General features: G+C 39.6%; 1 protein-coding gene across 6 annotated transcripts in view; it reads left to right on the top strand.

Moving 5' to 3' along the window:
- Window positions 1-23,356, top strand: part of SLC18B1 (solute carrier family 18 member B1) — a 34,311-nt gene that overhangs the window by 6,510 nt on the left and 4,445 nt on the right. For 5 of the 6 annotated variants that reach the window (XM_044924215.2, XM_044924214.2, XM_044924216.2 and 2 more), the window contains 8 exons: window positions 5,342-5,437; window positions 5,754-5,827; window positions 6,548-6,695; window positions 8,952-9,108; window positions 15,671-15,807; window positions 19,801-19,902; window positions 21,216-21,307; window positions 22,785-22,880. In XM_044924215.2, coding sequence (XP_044780150.2) covers window positions 5,342-5,437; window positions 5,754-5,827; window positions 6,548-6,695; window positions 8,952-9,108; window positions 15,671-15,807; window positions 19,801-19,902; window positions 21,216-21,307; window positions 22,785-22,880 — 902 coding nt within the window. The remainder of the gene's footprint in view (window positions 1-5,341; window positions 5,438-5,753; window positions 5,828-6,547; window positions 6,696-8,951; window positions 9,109-15,670; window positions 15,808-19,800; window positions 19,903-21,215; window positions 21,308-22,784; window positions 22,881-23,356) is intronic. The other variant, XM_025294519.3, reaches the window with a different exon arrangement.

The raw sequence follows: 23,356 nt of genomic DNA on the forward strand, positions 1-23,356 counted from the left end.
TGATTAGTGATGGAAAAGGAATGGTTAATCCTGAGTCTCATCAAATTATGGGCCGAAATCCCACCCAAGCAGTTTCTAGAATGCTCTAGGTTCAACTTCTCCACTCTATCCCACAACCAGGCACTTAGGGACTGCACTTCAGGGGTAGGATGTGCTTCCCAGAGTGAGAGGGCCTTTCCTTCCTGTAGTTTAGCAATGAAAAGTAGAGTTCACCTGGACTTCCCTGGTGGTCTAAGAGTTAAGACTGTGCTTCCACTGCAGGGGGTACAGGTTCAATCCCTGGTCTGGAAGTTTCACAAGCCATGTGATAGGGCCACAATTAGAAAAAGATAAGAGTTCACCTATCTGGATTCCTGTGGTATGATGCTTTGAGAAATGTAGGGTTTATTGAGAAACACAATGTAAGAATATATATTTTTAAAGACAAGGATTGAATGATTATCATAACTTCCTATAGGAAGTGATAAACTTATTTTTTATCTTAAAAAATGTAGTTAGAGTGAAAAGATAAATAAATAGAATTAAGGCTGTTGTGGATGACAGATTTTAAAGGGAGTATGTGTGTACACATACATTTCTGTATTCAGAGTAGAGTGATTTGTGGAAAAGCTGAAGCTCTGGCAAAGGATGAATCTAAGTCACATCTTCTAACTATAAATATTCACTGCTGGCTCTTGTGTGAGGCATAGAAGGTGCTGGATAAATGACCACTGACTGCCCGAGAGGACAGATGTGTGTTTCAGACTTAGTGCTTCATGGTTTGCCAAGTTGCCAATCTTATCTTAAAAAATTAAACTCATATTTTAACCCCTTAAATGATTATAGCTCGAACCTGATCTAAGGATCCACCATAATTCCAAGGTTTTAGAAAGGGTTTCAGACCTCTGTCTGTTCAGTTGTACAACACAGCTAATAGTAGCATTTGAAGTTCAAAAGAAGCAGTTTTAGAATAAACACTATATCATCTATAGCAATTAGAGAATGTAATGGCAACCCACTCCAGTATTCTTGCCTGGAGAATCCCATAGATAGAGGAGCCTGGCGGGCTACAGTACATGGGGTCATAAGAGTCGGACACGACTTAGTGACTAAAGCGGCAGCAGCAGCACCACCTGTAGCAAATTTAGGAGCCATGATAGAGCAGTCTATAAACAATCATAGGAATCATTGATGGGCGATACATTACTCCAAATGTTTCAGCAGCATGTTGGGAGGAGAGGGAGCTTCTTTCATCTGTGTCATTGATGTCAGGAAAGGAAACTTTATCTTCTGCGAACTGTTAGGTAATTGGTATCAGAAATAGAGAACTGAATGGTCTGAACGGTCCTTGGGATGACTCATGTACTAGCTTAAGGAACTTTATGTTAGATTTTTTTGACCAGCAAAGTAAAGTGGTTGTTTGGGGGTTTTTTTGTTTTTTTTAGTGGCATTTGATCCTGTAACTAAATGTGATATTGAGTTGGAAAACCTTCCTCCCGTGTGTTTCACCTTTATGCTCACACTGCTACCACACTCACAACACATTTGACACCAGATGTGTAGGTCTTTTCCCCATACCAAGCAATTCTCTGTGACACCAGTTGGATGTCCTACCATTCAATTCAGTTCTGACGCTGATCTGTATTAGCCCAGACCCCACAAATTAAGAGCTCAGTCCCACAAGACTGCCCTCCACTTCAGATGCCAATTGCAAGTAGTAGGTCTCCATGTTACCCCCAACTTCCGTCCAACTTGGCTACAAGTTACAGGTTCCCATGTGTGTGTGTGTGTGTGTGTGAAGCTTCTTCAGTCATGTTCAACTCTTTGCGACCCTATGAACTGTAGCCCGCCAGGCTCCTCTGTCCATGGGATTCTCCAGGCAAGAATACTGGTGTAGGTTGCCATGCCCTTCTCTAGGGCATCTTCCCAACCCAGGGATTGAACCTGTGCCTCTTGTCTGCTGCATTAGCAGGTAGGTTCTTTACCACTAGCACCACTTGGGAAGCCCTCCCATGTGTTAGGGAAATTAAAATGGAGGAAACCTTGTTCAGGCTTCAGAAGCAGGACAGTGGGCCTCTGACCTACTTCTGACCTGCCTGGACACCGTGGATCCTGCCTCCAAGCACAGCTAGTGCTTAGATAAGAAAAGGAGTGGGTCTTGGAATTCTTGAGCCTCTGAAGATCTGGCCAATCCCTGGGGTCTAACAAAATCTTATGACTCACAAAGTGAAGCAAACTGCAGTGTAAAAGTTAACAAAGAACCCCAAAACCAGAGCTGCTGCTTTGCATGCAAACTGATGATGATATCAGTTTGAGGCCTGGGATTATGAGTGGGAGCCCCTAACCACAATTTGAAGTCTCACCCATGGGGTGGACACACCACTCGGGACCCTTTCCCATTGTGACTCCAGATTGCTATTAACAAGGGACTTCCCAGCACTGTTCAAGTCTGGATGTAGGTTGTTGGCTCAGTTTGGTGGTGTATTGTCTGTTAGTTCTCTCTCTTGTTTCTATTTCTTTCTCTTTTTTTTTAATGACTGCATGTTGAAATTAAGTCAAACCTATAAAAAATTGAAATTATTTATTTGTGTGTAACAAATGGTTTCTTTTGTTAGCAAATCCTTTGAACTTATAGGTAAAACTTTAGGCAAGACACAATGACCCTCCCACTTCTCCACCTAGGATTCAGTTACTTGCTGGAATGGCTTCCACAACTCAGGGAAACACTTGCTTAACACTATTATAAAAGGATGTGATAAAGTATATAGCTGGGCATGTAGATGGAAGAGATACAGAGCGGGAGGTATGTAGCAGGGGCATGCAGCTCCCATGTCCCCTGCAGGTGAGCCACATTCCCAGATCCTCCATGTGTTCACTGACCCCAGAGGTCCCCAAGTTCCACACCTTAGGGATTTTTATGGGGACTTAATCACATAGGCACGATCAATCATTAACTCAGTTTCTAGCCCTTCTCTGGAGAATGGGGTGTGGGACCAGAAGTTCTAAGCTTCTAATCATGGCTTGGTCTTTCTGGTGACTAATCCCCAAGCAGGAATCACCAAGAGTCACCCAGGAGATGCCAAGGGACTAGGAGCTTGGTGTCAGGCACCAGGGTCAAAGACCAAATATTAGAACATTAGTACTCCTAGGGCTCTTATCACTAAGGAAGTTACAAGGATAGTCAGAGTTCTGTGCCAAGAACTGGAGGCAGAGACCAATAAATATATTTTCTATGAACTTAAAGATACCAAAAAGAAAGCATTTCAAGATCAACTGTTGGCTTAGTTCTACAGGAGAAGCAGAGCTTACCTTTCCTCAACCAAGGCTTTTTGTTTTGTTTATACTCTAATTTTGATTTTGGCCTGCTAAAGCTAACAATTCTTAATTTTGGTTGGGGGCAGACTTTATTGAGGTATAATTGTTATACAAAAATTTACACTTATTTAATATATCTATCTTGATGAGTTTGGACATATGCACACCATCTATGATGTCATCGCTGCAATCAAAATACTAAACTTATTCAGCACCTCCAAAAAATCCCTTGGGTTTTCTTGTGGACTTTTTCTTTCTTCTTCTTCTTCTTTTTGTGGTGAGAACATAACATGAGTTTATCTTACTTAACAGAAAATTTATATCCAAAGAGCTATAATTCCCCACTGCCCCCTTCTCAAAGTCCCTGACAACCACCATTCTAAGCTCTGCTTTTATGAATTTGGCTATTGTAGATACTTGATACAAGTGGAATCATGCAGTGTTTGTTCTATGAAGGCTTACTTTGTTTAGCATAATTTCCTCAAGTTTCATCCATATTGTTGCAGATGCCAAGATGTCCTTATTTTTGAGGTGAATAATATCCTGTGTTATGTATATACCACATTTTCTTTGTCCATTCATCTGTCAATGGACATTTGGGTTATTTCTATATTATCTTAGCTATTTCTTAGTTGTTTCTGTATTATCTTAGCTAGTGCCACAGTGAGCATGGGATTGCAAATATCTCTGAGACGCTGCTCTCAATTCTTTTGGGTATATACACAGAAGAGGGATTGTTGGATTATATGGTAGTTCTGTTTTTAATGTTTTGGGGATCCTCCATATTGTTTTCCATAGAGGCTGCACCATTCTTCATTCCTGCCAACAATGTATAAGGGTTCTGATTTCTTTACCTCCTCACCAACACTTGTTATCTTCTGTGCTTTCAATTATTGCTGTCTATCCTAACTGCTGTGAGATGATATCTCATTATGATTTTAATTTGCATTTCCCTGATGATTAGTGATCTTGAGCAGCTTTTCTTATACCTGGTGGCCGTTTGTATGTCTCTTTTTTAGAGAAATGTCTGTTGAAATCCTTTTCTCATTTTAAGTCATGTTCTTTGTGGTGTTTTTTTATTAATAGATTATTGAATTGTAGGAGAGTCTTACATATTTTGGATATTAGCTACTTATATGGAGATGGTTTACAAATTGCTTTCTCCCATTCTGTAGATTGCCTTTTCACTCTGTTGATCGTTTTCTTTGCTGTGAAGATTTTTAGTTCAGTGTAATTCCATTTGTTTGATTTGTCTTGTCGCTTAGGTTTTTGGTGTCAAATATAAGAAATCATTGCCAAGATCAATGTCATGATCTATATGGAAGAGAGTCTAAATAAGAGTAGACATGTGTATATGTATAACTGATTTACTTTGCTGTACAGTGAACTAACACAACATTGTAAACCAACTATACTCCAATAAAAATAATTTTTAAAAAGTCCCCCATCCTCCATTTTCTTCAAAAAGTTTAACAGTTTCAGATTTTATGTTTAAGTCTAGTTTGCTTTGAGTTTAGTTTGTGAGTGGTATAAGATAGGGATCCAATTTCATTCTTTAGCATGTGGATGTCCAGTTGTTCCGACATCATTTGTTGAAGACAATATCTCTTCCCCAATGTGTGTCCTTGGCACCCTCATGGAAGATGAATTGCCCATATTTGTTTAGGTTTATTTCTGAGCTCTCTGTTCTGTTCCATTGATACATATGTCTGTCTTTAGGCCAGTATTGTACTGTTTTAATTATTACACCTTTGTAATCTATTTTCAAAATCAAGAGGTGTGATACCTCCAGTTTTGCTCTTTTTTTCTCAGAATCATAAAGTTAACAATTTGTTTTAGGCTTGGTGAGTGAATTATTTTCATGTCAGAGAACTTTTACTACAGTTTCCTTTCCTTTCTTAGCCTGTTTATTCTGAAATAATAATCTTTGAAATTGCTTTACAGATAAAGGTTACAGGAGGATGATCCTCTGATCTAGTAGATCCATTTTTTCCCCATACTATTGCTAATTTATCTTTCAAACTTTTTCTTTTCTGTTTTTTTAAAGGCTGAAAAGAAAGGAGCCAGCAATACAGTTATTGGTACGATCTTTGGATGTTATGCTTTGTTTGACTTTCTGGCATCTTTGGTATTTGGAAAATATGTAAGTATTATTTTTTTTTAATGGTGTAATGAGTTATTCTAATATACAAGTCTAAAATTTCCACTGATGCAGAAATAACCAGCATCGTATGTTATGAACTGTGCTTCAGTCGACAGTTCCATTCTTATGGTTGATTGATTTTTAACTTCTTCCATGTTTGTAAGAATGCGTGTTGTCATTCCACTAAAGAATTACATTTTGTTAACTGTATATATCTTCCCCAAATCTTCTGTTTTCTGATACAGTGGATTTGTTTATGTCAGTATAGACTTGTGGCAGTCATCAATTTACCACTTTTCTTTTACGTTTATTATAGCTTGTACATATTGGAGCAAAATTTATGTTTGTAGCAGGAATGTTTGTCTCAGGAGCAGTTACAGTTCTCTTTGGGTAAGTCATGTTCTGATACTGACTGAACAGTATTTCCTAATTTATCTTCAGTTTAAAATGGTTAATGGTTTCTTTAAATCAGTCATTACCATTGATTATCAAATGCCTGGCATATGACTAATGGTGAAGGGAGTTGGATGGTGTGGAGAATGAAATGAATGACATTTATCTTAAGAAAAAAATCCTCTAGGGGATCACCATTAAGTTGGCTGCTGAATCTGTTCTTTAGGACTTCTGTGACTTGAGTGACAGAAACTTAACTCACTTTTCTGAGTCACAAATTTTTTTGGCTCAAGCAAAAAGGTAAGTTTTTTGTCTAAACAATCAGCTAAAGAAGATCAGAATATAGATGTTAAGATAATGTATCAGAAGTCTTTCTCAGGTTCCTGATTTTGCTTTTTTTGTTGTTGTTGTTTGGGGAAGACCTAAATCTAAGTCTTTCTGCATAGGTTCTTGTTAGATTGACTCTACACTTTTCAAAAGGCCTATTTAGTATTATTATTTAAGCCATCAAATATGTCAGTAGAAAAGGACAATCAGGCTGTTATTATGACTCAAATTCCTCCTACTAAAAATATAACAAAGAAACTCTTAAAAATTTGTATTCTAAAGTGACTTATTTTAATAACTATGATTGAGGTGTTACTGTTTTCAGTGAGTACAGTTGAAAAAAAAAATAAAATCAATTTGGCATTTGAGGATTGTTTTATTCTCTTTTAGTCTCTTGGACCAAGTTCCAGAAGGACCAGTGTTTATTGCTATGTGTTTTCTACTGAGAATAACTGATGCAATAAGTTTCGAGGCAGCAATAACTGCCTCTTCTTCTATCGTTGCAAAGGCTTTTCCAAACAATGTGGCTACAGTATTAGTAAGTATTTTATACATTGTTCCTATTTTCCTTTTAGTGTAGCTAAAATGTTTGCTTGACCTTTCAAGCCAAAACTGGGGCCCATTCTTCTAGACCTGCTTTTTTTCTACTCTCTGTGTTTGTTACCTTTTACCCTAGTTTCTACTTTCAGCAGCAGGCTGTCAATAAATGTGCTTTTCCTGGCCTTACAAGCCCCTAAATGGCAAAACCAAATACTCCTTTTTACCTCTTAAAAAAAAAGCCTCCATAGTAATATTTGCTATCTCTCTGTAGCCTAGATTGTGGCTGGGCTGTCTGAAGCAGATTTATACTAGAGTCCTGCTTCCACTTTTCCCAGAGTCATGGAAAGGATGACCCCATGAATCGCAGCATGCCAGGCCTCTCTGTCCATTACCAACTCCCAGAATTCACCCAAACTCATGTGCATCAAGTCAGTGATGCCATCCAGCCATCTCATCCTCTGTCGTCCCCTTCTCCTCCTGCCCCTAATCCCTCCCAGCATCAGGGTCTTTTCCAATGAGTCAACTCTTCGCATGAGGTGGCCAAAAGTACTGGAGTTTCAGCCTCAGCAGTCCTTCTGATGAACACTCAGGACTGGTCTCCTTTACAATGGACTGGTTGGATCTCCTTGCAGTCCAAGGGACTCAAGAGTCTTCTCCAACTTACTTTACCATAAAAATCCGGAGCCTGGTAGCATCATATTGACATACATTCTCATATATTGCCCAGATGCCTTGACACGGAGTATTAGTGACGTAGCAGATTCTTGTCCCAGCTTTTATCTGCTGCCTTCTCTCCTCTGGAGCCAGGCATTCCTGAAGGACTCCTGGTTTGTATATGAGAATAGGCACCACCCTCACCTTCCCTGGTGGCTCAGAGGTTAAAGCATCTTCCTCCAATGCAAGAGACCCGGGTTCAATCCCTGGGTCGGGAAGATCCCCTGGAGAAGGAAATGGTAGCCCACTCCAATATTCTTGCCTGGAGAATCCCATGGACGGAGAAGCCTGGTAGGCTACAGTCCATGGGGTCGCAAAGAGTCAGACACGACTGAGCGACTTCACTTCCTTTTCTTTCTTTCTTTCACTTTCAGAGACCTCAGATCTAATCAGCTCAGTACCATGTTCCCTCATTTACCTGTATTAATACTACAGTTTGAAAGTTTTGACCATCAGGTAAACTATTTGCTGTATAAATATAAATATCCACACTTTTATTAAGCATATACCCATATGTATTTATACAGTTAATGTAAGTACATATATCTGTATATGTATTGTATATCTGGATAAATTCGCTTTAGGTTCTATGGCAATTTGTCATGCCATGGTGGCCACTGTAACAGATATACTATTTCCATTTCCATAAAGTATATTTTTCAGAGGGGTTCAGAAAGATGCTAGTCAGTTGACATGCTCTGTAAAACAAGGTTTTGTGGCTGAACATGTTTGGAGTAGGGCTTTGCTGTCCTGCAAGTTAGAGGTGGTCAGTTCACATTAGCATGAGTTGTTTTCATTTTATGTGTGAACAGACTATAACATCGGAGAAGGCAATGGTACCCCACTCCAGTATTCTTGTCTGGAAAATCCCATGGACGGAGGAGCCTGGTAGGCTGCAGTCCATGGGGTCGCTAGGAGTTGGACACAACTAAGCAACTTCACTTTCACTTTTCACTTTCATACATTGGAGAAGGAAATGGCAACCCACTCCAGTGTTCTTGCCTGGAGAATCCCAGGGACAGAGGAGCCTGGTGGGCTGCCGTCTATGGGGTCACACAGAGTCGGACATGACTGAAGTGACTTAGCATAGCATAGCATAGACTATAACATTTGCCCATTTCCCCATAGTACTGCTGATTTGTCTCATTCATTAATAGTTGCTGTCATGGTGCTTGTGGGAAATTAGTCTTTTGTCAGTACTTTTCCCCATTCTTCGTTTGTCTTTTTTTTTTGCTGTCCATAGTTTTTCATATATTCATGTAATCAGAGTTATCAGTCTTCTTTTGTGTCTTCTGAGTTTTTATGTCATAATTAGAAAATTTGCTTCACTGTAAGGATTAGGAAAAAACTCTCATATTTTATTTTTCTAGTACTTTTATAATTTCAATGTGCATGTTTAAATTTTTGGTCTATCTTGGTGGGTGGTGTGTGTATAAATTGTAAAGTGGATAGAATTTTTTTCAGAACTTTCCATTAATGCTTTGTCCATTTTTCAAATGAAACATATTAACTCAACTTTCTTTTGTTTTCCCATTTTTAGGGAAGTCTTGAGACTTTCTCTGGACTGGGACTAGTGCTGGGGCCTCCTTTGGGTGGCTTTTTGTATCAGTCCTTTGGCTATGAGGTGCCTTTCATTTTTCTGGGATGCATAGTTCTGCTGATGGTTCCCCTCAACATGTGTATTTTACCCAATTATGGTAAGACCTCATTTATTGCTCATTTTAAGAATCTTAAATTTAAGTATTTTTATGCCTTTGTAGGAGACCAATTTAACATATACTCACTTTCATTTTATATAATCACTAATAGATTTGTAGTGCATGCTGAAAGAATCAATTCTCTTTTCAGAAATGTTGCAATAGGCAATTAGTTTATATAAATTGTCATAAACTCTTTCTGACCTATAAAATTAGCAAATATTAAATTTCTTATCATAAAACATATGCAATGCCCACCAGATGTCTTCCTGAATTCTAAATTAAAGATTCTTTACATCTTTTAATGTAAAGAATCTTTCCATTACAAGGCACTATGCTGCTAAGTCACTTCAATTGTGTCCGACTCTGTGTGACCCCACAGATGGCAGCCCACCAGGCTCCCCCGTCCCTGGGATTATCCAGGCAAGAACACTGGAGTGGGTTGCCATTTCCTTCTCCAATGCATGAAAGTGAAAAGTGAAAGTGAAGTCGCTTAGTCGTATCTGACTCTTAGAGACCCCATGGACTGCAGCCCACCAGGCTCCTCCGTCCATGGGATTTTCCAGGCAAGAATACTGGAGTGGGGTGCCATTGTCTTCTCCAAAGGCACTGTGACAGGAGGACAAAGTTAGACCTTCCTTCCGCAGGTTTCTTGTAGCTGTGTGTGCAGCATAGCTCAAGTGTGAGGACTCAGGGCCACATCAGGCAGTAATGGGAATCATCTTGGCTCTGAAGCTTCATGCCCTGTAGGAGTCAACCTATCCCATAACAACTCCATAGGCACAGCTGCCTGGGTCTCCACAAGGCACGTTCTGGGTACAAGAGTCCCCAAGCTCAGGGAGGCACAAAGCATCGAGTATTGATGGCTGGTTTATAGTTCTTTCTGTACAGATGAAATTTATGAGTCAGGGATTATTTTCATTATAAGCCAGATTGCCTAGTAATGGAGTCGGTATTTTACCATTATCAGATTCCTACTGTGACACAGCCACCGAGTTAGCTTGAGAGCTGGAAGAGAGCCTGTCATCTTTCTGTGCATAGTGATAGTTGTTTCTGTAGTCAGGCATCCCGGACTGGCCTCCTATTGGGTTCACAGGTGAACACTTGGCTGTCAACTAAGAAACTGACACCAGATCAGATTCTCTTGCAATAGGGGAAAGAGTTCTGTTTACTCTTTATCAATAACATCATATAGGGAAAAAAGATGGCTTACTAGTTAATTGTGGGATGTGGTATTTAGAACTTCTGTGATTAGGTGCTGGACTGGCCCCAGCATCAGTAATTCTTTGAGTCCTGGCCTGCTCTCCTCATCTCTGCCCCTCACTCCCACAACATGGTATCTTTTGAAGCCCCTCTAATCACTGTCAGCCTAGTTACTTGGTACTTATTTTTCTTTGTTCCTGTTATTCCTCAATTAAAAATTTCCTGCATCTTTAATTAACTTAAAGCTCCAGTTGTTGTTCATTTGCTCAGTCGTATCTGACCCTTTGCAACGCCATGGAGTGCAGCATGTCAGGCTATCTCCCGGAGCTTGCTCAAACTCATGTCTGTTGAGTCAGCAATGCCATCCAATCATCTCATCCTCTGTCGTCCCCTTCTCCTCCTGCCTTCAGTCTTTCCCAGCATAAGAGTCTTTTCTAATGAGTCAGCTCTTTGAATCAGGTGGCCAAAGAATTGGAGCTTCAGCTTCAACAACAATCCTTTGAATGGATATTCAGGATAGATTTCCCTTAAGATTGACTGGTTTGATCTCCTTGCAGTCCAGGGGACTCTCAAGAGTCTTCTCCAACACTACAGCTCAAAAGCATCAGTTTTTCATTGTTCAGCCTTCTTTATGGTTTAGCTCTCACATCCATACATGACTACTGGAAAAACCATAGCTTTGACTATATGGAGCTTTGTCAGTAAAATAATGCCTCTGCTTTTTAATACACTATCTAGGTTGGTCATAGCTTTTCTTCCAAGGAGCAAGCATCTTTTTATTTCATGGCCGCAGTCACCATCTGCAGTGGTTTTGGAGCCTAAAAAAATAAAGTCTGTCATTGTTTCCATTGTTTGCCCATCTATTTGCCATGAAGTGATGGGACAAGATGCCATGATCTTCGTTTTTTGAATGCTGAATTTTAAGCCAGCTTTCTCAACTCTCCTCTTTCACTGTCATCAAGAGGCTCTTAGTTCCTCTTCAGTTTCTGTCATTAGGGTGGTGTCATCTGTGTATCTGAGGTTATTGATATTTCTCATGCAACCTTGATTCTAGCTTGTGCTTCATGCAGCCTGGCATTTCACATAATGTACTCTGCATATAAGTTAAATAAGCAGGGTGATAATATACAACCTTGATGTACTTCTTTCCCAGTTTGGAGCCAGTCAGTTTTTCCATGTCTGGTTCTAACTGTTGCTTCTTGACCTGCATACAGATATCTCTATCTGTATAGAGGCAAGTAAGGTCGTCTGGTATTCCCTTCTCTTTAAGAATTTTCCACAGTTTGTTGTGATCCACACAGTTAAATGCTTTAGTGTAGTCAGTGAAGCAGAAGCAGATGTTTTTTCTGGAATTCTCTTGCTTTTTCTATGATCCAACAGATGTTGACCATTTGATCTCTGGTTCCTCTGCCTTTTCTAAGTTCAGCTTGCACGTCTGGAATTTCTCAGTTCACGTACTATTGAAGCCTGGCTTGGAGAATTTTGAGCAATACTTTGCTAGCGTGTGAGATGAGTGCAATTGTGCAGTAGTTTGAACATTCTTTGGCATTGCCTTTCTTTGGGATTGGAATGAAAACTGACCTTTTCCAGTCCTGTAGCTACTGCTGAGTTTTCCATATCTGCTGGCATATTGAGTGCAGCATTTTCACAGCATCATCTTTTAGGGTTTAAAATAGCTCAGCTGGAATTGCATCACCTCCGCTAGCTTTTGTTTGGCCCACTATGCTTTCTTTTGCTTCCTAAGGCCTGCTATGTTTTTATGAACAAAATGGTTTGGCAGACTTTCTGTTTATCTAAGTAAGGATCTTGTATTTAGATTGAATGGGAAAACCTGATATATATTTTTTTAAATCTCACAATTTATAATGTTAAAGCTATAAATATAGATTTAGGTGTTCCCATTAAGGAGTACTTTTAAAAATTATGGTTTTAGGAAAGCTTATAGGTAAGGCTGGAAAGTTAAATTTCCTTTTATTTTGATGATATTGGCAGAATTTTGTGTTCTATAACTTCTACTCCACTCGTTTACTTCCTTTTAAACCCATAAACACTGTGGATTTGGGTTACTAAGAGTCGATTTCAGTCCCTCGCTGTCTCTCATCCTTTATATCTGCTTGCCAAGTCTCCTCTTCTGTATTGTGCTAAAGAAAAATCCCGCGCCCCCGCCACCCCGGCCATGCTGTTTGGCATGTGGGATCTTAGTTCCCTGACCAGGGAACCAGGGATGAACCCATGCCCCCTGCAGTGGCTATGCGGAGTCTTAACCATTGGACTGCCAGGGAAGTCCCTAAAGAAATATTTTTAAAACACAGTCATGTACATGACAATCCTCTTTTTTTAATTTAATTTTTTTAAATGTATGTTTTTAACTGGAGGATAATTGCTTTAGAATGTTGTGCTGATTTCTGCCATATAAAAATGTGAATTAGTCATTAGTATGCACCTATCTCCTCCCTCTTGAGTCTCCCTCCCACCACCACTTCCTCCTCCCACCCCTCTAGGGATGCCTGTGTGTGGTGCTCAGTCCCTTTGGTCATGTCTCACTCTTTGAGACCCTGTGGATAGTAGCCTGCCAGGCTCCCCTGTCCATGGGATGCTCCAGGCAGGAATACTGGAGTGGGTTGTCATGCTCTCCTCCAGGGAATCTGCCCCACCCAGGGATCGAACCCACATCTCCTGCGTCTCCGGCGTTACCAGTGGATTTTTTTTTTTTTTTAACCACTGAGCCACTGGGGAAGCCCCCTGTAGGGATGACAATCCTCTTAATAAAAATTCCTGAATCCATGAATTGTGAGCTTTACCTTGAAAGCCAGTAGAAGCTGTTGTTAGAGGTTTCTCAGGCAAGTCATATGAGCTGGACTGTCTCCCACTTCCACTCTACCTAACTCTGACTCATCCTTCAAAACTTTTAATTGTATGACCTCTTCTGGAAAGTTTCCCTGAACCCTCTCAATCATTGATCTAAATGCTGAGTTGGTAGTGCTGCAGTGCTCTGCATTTTTCCTGTCCCTTCATACCTGAAGGCCTCTCCGCTTCCTTACCTCTCAGAGCAGCTTCCTGTGGCAGGCATTGTCAACTATGGAGTCATGTCCTCCAAGAAGAATGTATCAGAAATGGAGGAAGCAGAGAGTTCTTTAAGGAGGTTGGAAAAGCTCCCTGGGTAATTCTGCTATGTGTCTCTGGAAACAGGTATCACCCTAAGTTTTCGTTACTTGGGCTTCTTCAACAGCTTAGCTAAACTCATGATGTGTTCATTTTCATGGACATTCCTGTATGTTCTTATGGTGCTAATCCCCTTTCCCACCTTGCATTCAGAGAAAGGGACTATTTATTTCATAATAGTTTGTCTTATGCCATAGACCCGTAATACTTCTATATACACAATAAATGTAATTGATTAAAGTTGGTCCTTTATCATTGTTATTTTAAACATTGGTAATATACAATCCAAAATCCATAACCAATGAAGTCTCCCTACTGGCCTGCCTCACTGAGCCACATGGTGGGCTTAGCCCTTTTCTAAGTCAAATCTGTAGTGAAACAGGTTGGGTTCGCGTTTGGTTCATCATTGACTATTTGGCTAATAATTAAGAAACAAACACCACAGTTTAACTGTATCCCTCTTATCCTGACAAATATAGCTGGACCACACTTGATGCTTCTTTTGTACTTTGCTTCCTACCAAATCATTATTTACCAAGCATTTATTACATAATGAGTTCTGTTGAAATGAGGATATGTCAGTGCTGCTCTGGCCCTCAGAGCTTCCTGGCTAGCTCACCGCACAGTTTCCTAACTCACCTCCTGTCTCTATTTCCCAGGAGACCAAAAGTGTAGCTCTTTGAACTGCAAATCTGATTCTCACTTCTTGTTTGAAACCTCTAGTGATTTCCTGGGCTTCTTAGCCTACTTTACAAAGTCCTGCATCATCTTATCACTACATCCTTCTGCAGTATGATCTCTCCTCCCGACACTCCAATCTCCACCCTCCTTCTTTACTTTTGCTCTTTCATTTCCTCAAACAGAATACTTTCCCCTCACTTTTGAGTCTCACAATGAGCCATTCCTGGATAATATGCCTGGATTATTCTTTCCTCCTTCTTTCCTTGCTCATCTCAAGCTCATCGTTTAGACAGTAATTTAGATATTACAACTTTCATAAATTCTCTCTTAAACAGCTTTCCCTCTTTATTAGGCAAGCCTCTCATATGCTCCAATTGCTACCCTCCATCCTGGCTCTCACCACACCTTTTTGTAACTTCTCTGTGAGGTCAGGATCTGAGTTTGTCTTCTTTGGCTTTGTGTGTCCAGTGATTTGGCATGGTACCTGACTCAGCAAAGATTTTGTTGAGCGCATTAGGTGGAAGATAGGAAAGTGATCAAACAATAAACCATGTAAGATGAAACGCAGTTTAGGTTGCTCAATTACATGGTAATGGAGGTAAAATTTGCAGGATGCTTAGGACCAGAACGAGGCTTTACAGAGTGGCTAGAGATTGAAAAATTAGCAGGGGAAAAAGAAGGGAGTTATAGGATATGATTGGAGGCTTGGGAGCAACCGTGCCTGGTGCCTGGGACAGTGCAGTAGTTGTGTTGCTGTTGGGGAAATGGCAGCACCTGAGGTTGGTGCTTCCCTATAGCTCAAAGGATTTCCTGTAGCTCAGACAGTAAAGAATCTGCTTGCAATGCAGAAGACCAGGGTTCGATCCTTGGGTTGAGAAGATCCTCTGGAGAAGGGAATGGCAAGCCACTCCAGTATTCTTGCCTGGAGAATCCCATGGACACAGGAGCCTGGTGGGCTACAGTCTGTGGGGTTGCAGAGTCAGACACGACTGAGCGACTGACAGGAGGTTGGCTCTTAGCTGACCTTGATGCCAAATTGAATGTACTCGTGATTCACTGGCGTCCCTTTCAATCCAGTGTTTTTCCATAAGCAGAAAAAAATTGTCTTGTGTTCTTTGATTGACTCAGATTCCTCCTCAGCACACACACATTGTTGGCTGATAAAGTGTCTGGTTTTTCCTACCACCAAGGGCAACTTTATGTGTTCTCTCTCCCATCTGGGGAAAGCCTTCTAGATTATGACCTATAACCAAGACCACTTCTCCTCATACTCTGATTCCAGTTGATTTTTTTTGAATCTGAGAAATTATTTTTTAAGTACCTGAAAATGGCCTCTAGGTTTGAATAACTTATATGCAAATGTTGATAATGTGCAATTTTAGGCAAACTCAGAGGCATGGTTGTTTTAATTACTGGATAAAGATGGCGCTACCAATTTTACTTTTGAAAGTAGACTGAAAGATTAAGTTCAGCAATGTTAATTACTCTAATTTCTTTTTAAATTTTTACCCCAAAGAGTCTGATAAAGGGAAACACTCATTCTGGAAACTCATCACTTTACCCAAGGTTGCCTTTTTATCCTTTGTCATCACCTCATTCAGCTCCTGTTTTGGCTTCCTTGATCCTACACTGTCCCTCTTTGTTTTGGAGAAGGTGAGTAGCCTGGTGATGAAAACTCCCCATTGTGGTAGGTGCACATAATTGCTTGTTCTCAGGCCCTGCTTGCTAGAAAGTTCTGGGTGTGGCTGCAAGGAGGAGGCAGAATGAAATCTATACATCAACATAGCCTGTACCTTCCCTCTGTGATGTCTCTATAACTAGGGGTCTGATTTGTGTAAATGGTCTCTTTCTCCTAGGCCTCGCTCTAGTCATCATAGGTCTGGCTTGGGCAGCATCCTGACTGCTTAACAAGGATACTTTCCTCTGTTTTAAATTCCATTGAGGCATTTGAGGTTCTGAGTGGCTCATTTAATGTGAGATGTCCTTCTTTTCTAATGGATCCCCTCTGGGTCCATTTACTTTTAGTCTATTGCATATATGTGAAAGACTATGAACTATACTGATCTGAAATGGGAGAAAGGAACCAGGAGACTCTATTTTTTTAATGCTGAAAATGACTGAATTTTAAAGTTTGATGTCATAGCAATTTGTTCTTTGATATTTTTGAAAAAAGATTATTAAGAAATAATGCAATAGAGTATATTACTGGGTCTGATAGGTAAATTATACTAGAGAGTTAAGCTGTGTTTATAAAGACAGAAATCTACTAGCTGCAGCCCGTGTTCACTTTGAGGCCCTAGAATGAAGAAAGCACCATTATCAGAAACACAACCCCTTCAAGTCACTTGACAGTTTAGGGTATTCTACGGGTAAACTTGGGGACTGTAATTTTACTGTCAGGCCTAAGTTTTGGAAAATAATATAATATTACAATTAAGCAGTGAGCATCTATGAGGTAATGCATAAGAGAAATATCTTGTGTTTTCAATGACACATTCCATTCATATTGTCAACAACGAGTCTGCTTAAGAGTCATTTTTCTTCCTTTTAAGAACTCTGTCCAAACCTTGAAAAAAATTTTAACAATCTTTCATAAACCCAGGTTGCTCATGTATAACTTATAAAAATCTTTAGAAATGTACTTCCCTGTTTTTCTATCACTTTTTTTTTTTCCTGTTGCCCTTCTTCTGCCTTATCTGTTGTTTGAATTGGCTTTTTACTGTCCCATTATTGGTCGACCAGTCTTTTAGGGAAGGAAGGGGTCCACCGTGTTTTAAAATCAGAAGAGGATATTTCTGACTTTTATATCTCACTACTGTCTTTAAAAGGCTAATTTTTAGCTTGAATTATGTCATAAAAATTGTTAAAACATATACTGACTTAAGTAGATCCCATGTGCTTAATTAAAGAGTAGTATTGTACACGAGACAAGGATCAAGACCATCCCCATGGAAAGGAAATGCAAAAAAGCAAAATGGCTGTCGGGGGAGGCCTTACAAATAGCTGTGAAAAGAAGAGAAGTGAAAAGCAAAGGAGAAAAGGAAAGATATAAACATCTGAATGCAGAGTTCCAAAGAATAGCAAGGAGAGATAAGAAAGCCTTCCTCAGCGATCAGTGCAAAGAAATAGAGGAAAGCAACAGAATGGGAATGACTAGAGATCTCTTCAAGAAAATTAGAGATACCAAGGGGACATTTCATGCAAAGATGGGTTCAATAAAGGACAGAAATGGTATGGACCTAACAGAAGCAGAAGATATTAAGAAGAGGTGGCAAGAATACACAGAAGAACTATACAAAAAAGATCTTCACAACCCAGATAATCACAATGGTGTAATCACTGACCTAGAGCCAGACATCCTGGAATGTGAAGTCAAGTGGGCCTTAGAAAACATCACTATGAACAAAGCTAGTGGAGGTGATGAAATTTCAGTGGAGCTATTTCAAATCCTGAAAGATGATGCTGTGAAAGTGCTGCCCTCAATATGCCAGCAAATTTGGAAAACTCAGCAGTGGCCACAGGACTGGAAAAGGTCAGTTTTCATTCCGATCCCAAAGAAAGGCAATGCCAAAGAATGCTCAAACTACTGCACAATTGCACTCATCTCACACACTAGTAAAGTATTGCTCAAAATTCTCCAAGCCAGGCTTCAGCAATATGTGAACCATGAACTTCCAGATGTTCAAGCTGGATTTAGAAAAGGCAGAGGAACCAGAGATCAAATTGCCAAATTCCGCTGGATCATGGAAAAAGCAAGAGAGTTCCAGAAAGACATCTATTTCTGCTTTATTGACTATGCCAAAGCCTTTGACTGTGTGGATCACAGTAAACTGTGGACAATTCTTCAAGAGATGGGAATACCAGACCACCTGACCTGCCTCTTGAGAAACCTATATGCAGGTCAGGAAAACAGTTAGAACTGGACATGGAACAACAGACTGGTTCCAAATAGGAAAAGGAGTATGTCAAGGCTGTATATTGTCACCCTGCTTATTTAACTTCTCTGCAGAGTACATCATGAGTAACGCTGGGCTGGAAGAAGCACAAGCTGGAATCAAGATTGCCGGGAGAAATATCAATAACCTCAGATATGCAGATGACACCATTCTTATGGCAGAAAGTGAAGAGGAACTAAAAAGCCTCTTGATGAAAGTGAAAGAGGAGAGGGAAAAAGTTGACTTAAAGCTCAACATTCAGAAAATGAAGATCATGGCATCTTGTCCCATCACTTCATGGGAAATAGATGGAGAAACAGTGGAAACAGTGTCAGACTTTATTTTTGGGGGCTCCAAAATCACTGCAGATGGTGACTGCAGCCATGAAATTAAAAGACGCTTAGTCCTTGGAAGGAAAGTTATGACTAACCTAGATAACATATTCAAAAGCAGAGACATTACTTTGCCAACAAAGGTCCGTCTAGTCAAGGCTATGTCATGTATGGATGTGAGAGTTGGACTGTGAAGAAGGCTGCTGCTGCTGCTTAGTCACTTCAGTCGTGTCTGACTCTGTGTGACCTCATAGACGGCAGCCCACCAGGCTTCCCCGTCCCTGGGATTCTCCAGGCAAGAACACTGGAGTGGGTTCCCATTTCCTGAGTGCCGAAGAATTGATGCTTTTGAACTGTGGTGTTGAAGAAGACTCTTGAGGGTCCCTTGGACTGCAAGAAGATCCAACCAGTCCATTCTAAAGGAGATCAGTCCTGGGTGTTCTTTGGAAGGAATGATGCTAAAGCTGAAACTCCAGTACTTTGGCCACCTCATGCGAAGTGTTGACTCATTGGAAAAGACTCTGATGCTGAGAGGGATTGTGGGCAGGAGGAGAAGGGGACAACAGAGGATGAGATGACTGGATGGCATCACGGACTTGATGGACGTGAGTTTGAATGAAGTCCGGGAGTTGCTAGTGGACAGGGAGGCCTGGCATGCTGCAAATCATGGGGTTGCAAAGAGTTGGACACAATTGAGTGACTGAACTGAACTGAAGGAGATTAAGGAAAATGAGAATGACTCAGATAACCAATAAAGGCATTTATATCATGTTGGTAACAGTAACAGAGTTATGAGGTAGCTTACTATTATAAAAGTCTTTTTAAAAGTGTCATACCATCTAATTCTTTAATTAGATATTAATATCCCTTTGAGGTGGATAGAGTAGATATTATCATCAGTGCTTTTTACAGCAATGCACTTTAGTCTGTGGACATACAGCATACCTGGGATTGTTGTTTGACATGCAGATTCTCAGGCCTTCTCCCAGACTTTTTGAATTAGAAATTCTTGGGCTGGGGTTCACGAACCTCTTATAACAAGTTCTCCAGGTAATTTTTTGTGTATACCAATGTTTGCAAAGCACAGGTTGACATGTAAAAATGCTGTGTTTCATAGAAGGGTAATTATACAATATTTACTATCAAATGCTAACAAAGCAAAAACATCCTGTATTTCTGACCTCTGGTTAGGTTTCTTCTCCCATAATGAAAAAATAATCCATTTATAAGCGTAAGACAAAAATCACGAAGGATGCTAAGTGTTAGTTGTAGCCTCATGGCAGGTGATAAGAGCTGAAGAGATGTAGAAGGAAAAGATAGATGTTTATTTTTTTTAAATGACTTAACCATGTAACTTTAACACAGGATTTCTTTTACAGTTTAATTTACCAGCTGGATATGTGGGACTGGTATTCCTGGGTTTGGCATTATCCTATGCCATTTCTTCACCACTGGTGGGCCTACTCAGTGATAAAATGCCAGTATGTACACTTCATTGATATTTACGAATGACTTTTGTATGTTTAGACTGGTGGTTGTCCAACTGTACTTCTGGAGTTCTGCAGGGCTACTGATCAGAATGAACATATTCAAATTTTTTAAAATGTTATCTTTATTGAAGTATAGTTGACAAATAAAACTTTAAGATATTTGAAGTATACATCATGGTGATTTGCTATGTCTACCCATTGTGAAAGGATTCACTCCATCTACTTAATTAATATATCCATCCCCACAGTTATCTTTGTGGGGGAGGGGGAGCAGTGAGAACATTTAAATTCTTAAATATTCATTTTTCTTTGAGCTGATGGAGAGGTTTCAGTATGAGGTCTCAGTATCTTCCAACTTGTCATCACCCTGAGCAGATTCACTTTTTAATTGCTTCAGCTGGGAAAAGGGGAAGCTTATGCCAAAACTGTTGAAAAACTCCTGGATTAGACTTTCTAAAGGAAAAAGTTCCCTCAATGAAAAAAAATGGATTGATGTTAATAATCAGGACAGAGCTCAAAGGTACTTACGACTTGACCAACTTGAAAGGATAAAATGTAGTTTTTCTATGAGACTGAAAGGACTGGTCATGTCAGTATGCATCGTTATCCCAGAGCCATCCTGAAAGAAAATTTCTTCTATTCTCCTTTAACTAGGTTTAAATGATTCAGTCTAGATGACCAGTATAGAGGGCTTAGTACTATTCACCAAGTCTCAAGCTTCTGTGATACTGGTGCTTATTTTCATGTTTTCCCTCTTCGTTGCACGTGGGTATATATTTATGAAGACTGATTATGTGGAGATTACTTGGTAATCCAGGTGACAAAAAGCAAGTGTCTTAAAGTGTTTGGAGCTTAGTTTTAAGATGTAGCCATATATATAACTGAACGGATATCATACCCTTGTAATGTTTAGCCTGCATTTCAGTAGTTTATAAGAAAACATTTTATTTGATACTTTTTAAAATGTGAATTTTTCTAGATAATGCATCTACTTGGCTGTTTCTTGTGGTGATTGCTTCTTTAAAATTGTTATATTTGAAACAGCTCATCATTTGCAAAATCCAGAATATACTCCCTTTCCAAGGGATCTTGTCCTTTGCTCACACCCTGTCTTGAGGTATACTGATTGTACTTGCTTTTGTGTTTACCATCTACCCTGTTTTCTCTTACATGTAAAATTTTGTTTTCTTCAATGTACTGATTTTTTTTTAATATCATGACTTGTATTCCTTGATGATTTCTTTATATTCTTGGATTATGGGAGGTTTTTAACCTCTTAAGTCTCTTTGGACTTTCTTTCTCAGCACCTGAGGAAATGGCTTCTGATTTTTGGAAACGTAACCTTAGCAGGTTGCTATATGCTCTTAGGACCTGCCCCATTCTTGCACATTAAGAGGTAATCTTTTTTCTTCTTTGAAATTTTTGGCCAAATATTATTAAGAATTATTTTTAAAAATTTTGGTGTAACACTGATATGCTTAGTATCTTTGAATCTTATTATTTAAATAATTATGAGATTTAGGACTATACTGAAATATTTGTTTTACTGACAGTATTACTGGATGCTAGCAATGGTCTAAGCAAACATCAGTGCATAAAATCTATATCAAATGAGAAAAATGGTTATTTCTCCTTTGTGTTTCAGTTGCAATTTGTACTTTATTTTAAAAATAGCATTTGTTATCTACCTTTAGCTGATTGTTCTTAGAATATGCCTTTTCTTTTTTTTTTTTTTCACCACTTCTTGCTCCTTGAGGTAGGAACTAAATTGTTTTTGTTTCTGTGTCATTGTTAGTATGTGGTAGCTGCTTACTAAAGCTTGTTTATTATAATTTCTTTGCTAAAATAAAGTGAGCTACTTAGAGATTTTTAGGTACCTCTGGGACAAAACATGACATGGAAAAAGCAAGGATTTCAGAGTCCTTCATGTTTGGGTTTGTATTTGGACTTTCTGCCTTCTTTGGTGTGTGAACTTGGGTAACTCATTTAACTTTGAAGAGCCTAGGTCTTCTTATCCACACACACACACAAAACAGGTGATAATTATGCCACTGGAATAGCTTTCTAGGCTCAGGATGGAGTGACTCCAGCCCAGGGTGCCATATCAGCAAACCAAAGCTTACAGACCTTTCATGTCCCTGTAAATGTCCCTCCTGACCAGAAAGCAGTATATCCAGTCAGCCAGTCACCCCCCAATCGCCAACCCTGCTCTGGCTTTCTCACCCTAGACAAGATAGACTGTGTGGCCCTGGCCAATCAGATATTTTCTGATTTTCTCTTCCTTGTTCTTTACTCTTTACCTGTAAAAGCTTCCTGCCTTCCATCCCATTTTGCAGTCCTCTGAAAGGAGACCATACACCTCATGAAGTGTTAAGTAAAGTTTGCTTCTATCACCTAGATTGTCTTCTTTAATTGTTTTAACAGACTCACATGGCAGGGTCGCTGCAAGGATTCAAAAGAGCAGTGGATATGAAGTAACTGACATAGGGCCTGGCATGGAAGGAATAGCAGGTTCCTGTCACTTCCTTTACCACATCCCTTTTGTGCCCTTTTTCAGTCAATGGAATTTTAAAACTAAGTGCTTGAAGGAGGGGTGTTAATATTGACATTTTAATCAACTTTGAAAGGATTTTATATGGTGATAAGGCAAGTTGACTCCAGGCATGTGACATGTTTGGCCAAAGACCTTGGGATAGCAGAATGAATTGATTTTTTTTTCCATCAAAATGTAAAGATCAGATGGGAATAAGAATCAGACTAGTCTTGTAATCTGTGAAAGGAACTTCTCCCAAGATCCTGCCTGCCCTTTTTGGTATGAAGCTTTGTTGTCTCTTTCAATGTTAATTATTTTTTTCTCTAAAACTTTTTTGCAGTCAGCTCTGGTTGTTGGTGCTGATATTAGTCATAAATGGTATCTCTGCTGGAATTGGCTTGATTCCAACTTTCCCAGAGATTCTCAGTTGTGCACAGTAAGTTACTTCCGTTGCTTGAAGTGTTGTAATTAACAGTAAACATCACAAGCTTTCTTGAATTTCTCAATTTTGTAGGATGTTGGATATTTTTTTACATTACTAAATCTTCATGATTTCATGTCACACAATATAGTTATAAATATTATAAGCAACTATACAATAATATAAATGATGATAGAGAGTAATATTAATACAGTGATAGGTAAAATGGGTTGTGGATAGAAGCTTGGCTTGGTTTACACCTTGGTACAGATTTACTTTTAAAAAGTCAAAGCATATATATATGTATATGCATAACTGAAGCCCTTTGCTGTACAGTAGGAATGAATGCTGCTGCTGCTGCTGCTGCTAAGTCGCTTCAGTCGTGTCAGACTCTGTGCAACCCCATAGACAGCAGCCCACCAGGCTCCTCTCTCCCTGGGATTCTCCAGGCAAGAACACTGGAGTGGGTTGCCATTTCCTTCTCCAATGCA

This window comes from Bubalus bubalis, chromosome 10 (assembly GCF_019923935.1).
Source record: "Bubalus bubalis isolate 160015118507 breed Murrah chromosome 10, NDDB_SH_1, whole genome shotgun sequence".
Classification (NCBI taxonomy): domain Eukaryota; kingdom Metazoa; phylum Chordata; class Mammalia; order Artiodactyla; family Bovidae; genus Bubalus; species Bubalus bubalis.